The sequence below is a fragment of the Cynoglossus semilaevis genome, chromosome 6 (genome assembly GCF_000523025.1).
Source record: "Cynoglossus semilaevis isolate Cse_v1.0 chromosome 6, Cse_v1.0, whole genome shotgun sequence".
Lineage (NCBI taxonomy): Eukaryota > Metazoa > Chordata > Actinopteri > Pleuronectiformes > Cynoglossidae > Cynoglossus > Cynoglossus semilaevis.
The window spans coordinates 16433955-16440593 of record NC_024312.1 but is presented as its reverse complement, the minus strand read 5'-3'; the positions used below and the strand labels follow the sequence as shown (position 1 = coordinate 16440593).

General features: G+C 40.0%; 1 protein-coding gene and 1 long non-coding RNA gene across 2 annotated transcripts in view; one reads left to right on the top strand and one right to left on the bottom strand.

The window, feature by feature from the left end:
- Window positions 1–920, bottom strand: part of LOC103380471 (uncharacterized) — a 5239-nt gene extending 4319 nt beyond the window's left edge. The window contains exons 1-2 of the long non-coding RNA XR_521674.3: window positions 784–920; window positions 58–192 (exon numbers count right to left, since the gene is read on the bottom strand). This is a non-coding gene — a long non-coding RNA (uncharacterized LOC103380471). The remainder of the gene's footprint in view (window positions 1–57; window positions 193–783) is intronic.
- On the top strand, window positions 472–6083 carry fan1 (FANCD2 and FANCI associated nuclease 1). Its single transcript, XM_008312465.3, has 13 exons — window positions 472–1970; window positions 2050–2190; window positions 2376–2574; window positions 2650–2883; window positions 2963–3094; window positions 3159–3267; window positions 3358–3477; window positions 3569–3733; window positions 4186–4348; window positions 4435–4538; window positions 4623–4817; window positions 5411–5539; window positions 5661–6083. The coding sequence occupies exons 1-13, from the start codon at window positions 812–814 to the stop codon at window positions 5796–5798; spliced, it is 2988 nt and encodes a 995-aa protein (XP_008310687.1). The 5' UTR covers window positions 472–811; the 3' UTR covers window positions 5799–6083.
- Window positions 6084–6639: the final 556 nt, after the last annotated feature.

Sequence of the window (6639 nt, the reverse complement as noted above, 5' to 3'; positions counted from 1 at the left end):
TGATCTTCTCATCTTTTCACCTAAACGGAGACAATTTGACTTTAGTGTAGCACTTACCGGCGTCACTGCTGATGGCGTTTCTCCCTGTAAAAACACCTCAGTTCCCTCTCTCTCTGTGTCTCTCTCGCTCTCTCAGATTGCTCTCCTCGGAATGGTGATTTTTGAATAAAAACCGCACAGCTGCCCAGGAACCTGTGTAGAGAATACCCCCACCCCCATTATCAGCTCACTGCTGCTGTTTTAATAAACACAGGACTGTGTATACATTTGCTCTGTTTGACCCTCAACGTCAAATTCGTATTATCTGTAGTTACACTCTGGTCGTGTTATTCGTGATATTAAAACCGGTTTGTTTGTTTTTATTTGGTAACTGCATTTGTGCATAACAATTTCATGCATGGACTGTAGATATTTCAATCCATATTTTGTGTTTTGTGAGAACGTGAGAAAAATATCGATGAGGTTGCGATAGATTTTGTCGTCCTTAGATCTGTGCTCTACTAGTTGAGTCTGAGAAGCGGGACAGAAGCTATCCGGCGTGTTAGTGTTTTAGCGTATTAATGGGTTATTAACATAAACTTTATAGACAGACAGTTATTTTATGATTACTTTTTTGCTCGTGTTTATGTAACATAATACTCAACAACTAAAACCGCGGGACGTTTAAATGTGTTTAGACTTTATTTTTCAAGTTAGCTCCAGGATGGCTAATCAGAGCCGCATCACTGAGACGTCTGTGTGGAACCCTTGAGCATGCTTTTAAGAGAAGGCAAAACATTTTACCCAGCGTTGCCGCGTCCACGTCTCCACCATGGCAGAGAAAAACAACAGAAAGAAACTGAAGCACAGGGGTAAAGGATCTGCCACAGCTGGGACTTCTGCCAGTGCTGCCCCCGCTTCAACGACTCCCATCACTAGCTTCTTCAGTAGACAGCCTCCATCTAAGTTGCCTTGCCCTCTGTGTGGCCAGCTGGTACCAAGATTCAAGATCAATGAGCATATTGATCTACAGTGTCTGAACTTTGACAGAGGAGACAGCAGCATTGCCGCCTCAGCAGACAGAAGTGTTGTGCCAAGCATGCAGCTGTCACCCAGGAGGAGTTCCACAAAGTCCCCAGAGTGGGATCGAAGTAGGGGAGAGGAGGTGGAAGAGAACCAGACCAGTCCTTATTTCAAAAAGAATAACCTTCAGCAGGGACCACAAGAAATTAAGAACAAAACTGTAGTCAGGACACTTGACCTGGGACGTCTCTCTTCAAAGTTATCCAGAAGATTTAAAACTGCAGAGGAAAAGACACAGACTGACTTGGAAGATGCAGAAACACATCTGAAAAAGGAAGCAGACACTTCTGAAACACTTGGCAGCTCACAGAAAGAAAATGTACTTCTTCAAAGTTCAGAAGATCAAATGTCTGCAACAGTCTGTGACAAGTCAACAGCAAGTCCTGAGACAGCAGTGGGGCGTGAACTTAACTCAGAACAAGGACATGAACCTAAACAAAAAGGCCTTACACAAAATATTTTCCAAATGCAGGATAATCCAAAGTTACACTCTCCCTCCTCTAAACTAACAAAGAGGAAACAGGAAAAATCCTTCAATGGCAAAGAATATGAATCCAGCAAAAAGGCAAAATTTGATAGAAGAATGAAGATGGATGAGGTTTTACCAAAGATAAATGATACAAACAAGACTGAAACTGCTGAGTTGTTAACCACCGCACGTGAACCTTCGCTGACGCAGGATGAGATTCATGACATAAGTGCTGCTGTCCTCAAGAGTGATTCACTGCCAGAGTTTTCCCAACAAACCACCAGTGACCACAGTGCTGAGAGCATTAATACCCAGCGGCTTCCATACTACCTCAACAACTTCCATACTGTGTTACAGGCCGTACTGGAGAATGAAGATGACAAGGCTTTGTTCAATGAGGAGGATATGTCCTTTGTGCATGCATTTGAGAAGCTATCAGGTATACCATGGGTTTGCTAAATTGTGTGATTGTGTACATTAAGCTTGAGTGTTCAAATGTGTTTCATCTGCCAAAAAAGTACCAGGACAGAAGCTGTATGTGAGGCTCTTTCAGAGGAAACTGAAGTGGCTTCAAGTTAATAAACTGGATTATGGAGAGATATGCAGTGATCTGACACCTGTTGTTGAGGAGCTGGTTCAAAGTGGTCTTCTACAGACAGGTAAAAACAATATAAACCCTCTTAATATTCAATTTATATTTATTAATTCTGAATTATATATAAGTCAGTTTGTGAGGGATAATTGTGTACATTTATTGATATTGATATACTATAGGGAGAAGAAATTGTCTTCTCAGGTTTATGAATTAACTAACTAATTAACTAATTTTTTTTTTTTTTTTAAGAGAATGATCTTGAAGACCTGGTAGAAGCTCTAGACCTTCTTCCTGCTCCTGATCTCAAAGCCTTGGCTAAAATCTTTCATCTGAGCAGTTCAGGGACACAGAAACAGCAGCTCGTTAAAGGACTCCTTCATCTAAGCAAACAAAAATCATTTTTTTCACTGGGCGCTGCCCAAAACACTAGGACTGTCATACTGAAAAGGTAAGATTGTTATTGCCATGTTTATATTTGCAGAACTAAAAAAAGATCTCACACAGGTGCTTTTTACCTTCAAAGGGCGAAGCAGTTTGCAGGTTCCTGTGTGCGGCTGTGTCGTGGTCCTCGTGTGGTCTTTTCTCGTATCCTTCTGCTGTTTTCTCTTACGGACACTATGGAGGAGGAGGAGATGGCGGCTGGTGGCCAGAGTCAACTTTACACCATACTACTAGTCAACTCAGGACGTCTGGCCTTTCCTGACTACAAAGTTCAACGTGAGGCCAAAGTGTTCCAGGGCCGAGAAGACCTGATCCGGTGAGGATCTGCAAAGAGAAAGACACATTTAGAATTTTTCTCTGAAGAATATTTCTTCTAATTCCAACAATTTTTCCAGATATGAAGCAGCAATGCGATCTCTGCAAGACGTCACCATAGCAATGCAGGCCGGACAGTGGGAGGAGGCTTTAGAGCTTTACACCGTGTCAAAAAATGTTTGGAAGGAGTTGAAGGAAAACCATGACTACAGGTAAATACTATCGGTCATTTGCTTCATTTTTCATTTAACAACAATACTCTGTTTTTGACAATAGCCATGAGAAAGAGCTGCCTGTGTACCTGCGCAGCTTCACTACAGGATGGTCATACACTCGCCTGTTGTCCAGAGGGGTCGAGATCTTGCAGAGGCTGCGTAAATATGAGGTTTAATGGCTTTAAATTCTCTTACAAACCTAACCTTTTATGAAGTGAGTCATAAAGCAGAAAGAAAATTGATTTTTGTGTGTGTTAAAGGAAGCAGTGGTAGAGCTTCAGGCCTTATTGTGTCAGTCTGAGTACTGTCTAGACAGTCGAGGACGATGGTGGGACAGACTGGCTCTCAATCTTCAGCAGCACCTCAAAAAAGCTGAGCAGGTGAGCAACAGCTTTTATGGTTATCATTTACCCTCTGATTTATGTGGTTGTGAATTTCCCTTTTAACTACTGCTTTTTTCACCACACACAGGCCATCCATGCCATTAAGGACGGTCTTTCAGACCCTCTGGTACGAACAGGAACTAAACTGTCTCTGCATCAGAGAGCAGTTAGGATGAAAGAGTCTGCCAGTTTCAAGAAGTATCGTTTGAAACTTAAAGACTTACCTACTATACATGTCCAAGATGTCAAACATGTAAGTTTGATATGAAACCTTTAGAGACAAATATAAGCCCTTAAGATGTAATTAAAAAAAACCTTTTTCTACACCAAACATTTTTAACACATCACTTTGGAGAAAATACTATAATTAAGGAAGCTTACAATATAACATAATTCATGGACCTCAAGGAGTCAAATTATTCTACAATGTTTTAAAAAAATATCATGGTCAAATGAATATCCTCTTGATAAACAAACCTGTTTCAGGCCACAGCACGACCAAAGATACTGTATATAATACTGCAAACTTTAGTGCTCACCATAAGGGGCAACTCAGGAGACTTTTAAGGTATTTCCAAAACAAAATGCCAGTCAGTTATAAAAGCTTTTTAAATGAAAGTGGTATTTTCAAACAGTCTGTGTTAACACTGTAATGTACAGCATTGAGTTGTACTTCTTACCTTTATTGTTTTTACTGATCTCTAGGTAACAATCCGAGGCCAACTGTTCCCTCATGAGGGAGGAATGGGAAAATCCAGATTTCTTCTACAGGCGAATAATGAAGGGCTGGCCGGTAGTAATACGACAGTCATATGCTCCGTGGAAGAACTGTCTTTAGCACATTATCGCCAACAAGGTTTTGACCAAGGTGAACGTCCTTCCTTCTCAACTTTAAAGAAAAAACAAAACCAAAGAAACACTTTATTATAAAACAGTTGATTCTGTCCTGACCAGGAATCCATGGTGAAGGCTCAACGTTTTCCACATTGTTTGGCCTTTTGCTGTGGGATATCATTTTTATGGAAGGTATTCCAGATGTTTTCCGAAACCCATTCCAGGTACTGTAACACGAACCATTATTTTAGTTTTTTTTAGTGTTCTGCATCTAAACAGATTTAACTGGCATTTGTTTTCACACACAGACCTGTCCACTGGATCTTTACACTGACTGCTTCTATAAAAACAGAAAGGATGCTATTGATTCACGGATACAGTTACTCAGTGAGGCTTCTGTGGAAACACTGCACAGCATGTTGGAGGAAGTGTGGACCTCACAGCAGGGTAAAGTGTGCTCATTGGTCAACTGGGAGCTTTTCTCATCGCTTCAACACGCACAGGTATTTACTTTAACCCTGAAAATTCGAATCAAGGTGACTCTTTATTTTTGTGTTGTCAATTATCTAACTTTAAATAACAATATCAAAATTGTATCTATCAACCTAATTATTACATTGGAATACATGTACTTGTTTGAGAAAGATGGGTAGATTTGAAAAAAAAATTCTGAACTCTCTCATTTACAATTCCTGAAGATTTCTTTGTTGATATAACTGGTATAACTTGGTGAAAAAACAAAAACTTCCCCAGGGTTTATGTGACCTTATATTGAACTACAATTTCACCTTTTGGCACAAGAGTTACTTAAACTGTAAAGTACAGACTTAAGCCCAATAAAACGTATGTTGGGAGACCTAAAGATAGAAGCTTGCAGCTCACATTATCATGTGCAAGAGCTCGGCAGGATCTGCCAAATCCAATTGGACAAAGCTTCTAGACTCACCCAAGATGACACGGGCTGATAACTTATAGCAAACAAACAACCCCTGTGTCCTAAATAAGAGATCAATACAATATTCTGTCAATGAAACAAAGACACCTCTAATGTCATACTGATGGTGATGACATAAACTGTATTAACTCATTTCCACAGTCTCTGGTGTCGTGCCTGGGTGGAGGCTTCACAGGAGGAGTGATAGCCAGGATGTCAAAGGACTATAGACACTGTCGTGGAGGTTTGCCTGATCTGGTGGTTTGGAACACCACAGAAAACACCTACAAGGTGGGATGTGTTCATTTGTGTGCGTATAAACCTGCGTATGTTATGTTGTGCACTGATATTTATTTTGAATTGCAATGAATTAGCAGCATAGAGGATTCTAACATGTGCTGCTTTCTTATAGCTTGTGGAGGTGAAGGGCCCCAATGACCGACTTTCACAGAAACAACAGATCTGGTTGGATGAGCTGCAGAAACTGGGGGCGGATGTGGAAGTGTGTCACGTGGTGGCTTCCGGGGCGAGAGGGGCTCATCTTGACTAATGTGACGCAGGCAAACTTGGCGATGACATTGTGGCAAATAAATATGCAATGTAAGAAAAATTAAAATATCAACAGACAAATGGAAAATGGTAGTAAGCATTTATCGCAAAGCGTACTGGTAATTGGATCAAGTAATAACAGGTATTTATTAAAAACTCTACTATGCCCAGTAAATTGAGTCGATTCTAGCTCAGGTTGTTTGACATGAAGTTTGTACGGTGAGTTTGATGTAAGGATGTGGTGTGTCGTGAGGGGATCATCACTCAGTTCTGCCATGATCAGAAATAGTCCACAGATGATCAGAGCCAATGCCTGACAGGAAATTAACCATCCACCACACCAACCTGATGGTGTTTCCACCTCTCATCTCACACTGTATTTGCAGGAACCTCGGGTTGCCAGGCAACATAAACATTTTGTTGGCTGCTTGTAAATTGTATGACAAGTCTGAGTTATGCAAGTAATTACTGTGATAATGTAGCTATAAATATTCAATTTTGTTTGCACTAATCTTACAGAATAAACAGCACTTTCTGGTTTAAAAAAAAGATTTAGGGCTGGCTAATTATGTTTTTCTTCTTGTTAAGTAAATGTTGTCATTATCTAAAAAAAGATTATTGTATAAAACGTAATTTATTATTATTTAGTTTATGGTTATTTTATAATAATGAAGTGTTTAGTTTATGATTACGTTGTGAAATATAACATCCATTTATGTCAGGATTTATCTTGTGTGGTATTAACTGAAAATGTATTCTCCAGAAAGACATCCTCTGAACTTAATTAAAGGTACTACTGAAGCACAAGGAGGAATATTACCAGTAACAGAGAATTATGTATG

Coding starts and splice junctions, on each gene's coding strand:
- fan1 (XM_008312465.3), top strand. CDS start 812: ATGGCAGAGAAAAACAACAGAAAGAAACTGAAGCACAGGGGTAAAGGA. Junction 3,268..3,357: donor AGAGGCTGCGTAAATATGAG/GTTTAATGGCTT, acceptor TGTGTGTTAAAG/GAAGCAGTGGTAGAGCTTCA. Junction 5,540..5,660: donor CCACAGAAAACACCTACAAG/GTGGGATGTGTT, acceptor GCTTTCTTATAG/CTTGTGGAGGTGAAGGGCCC.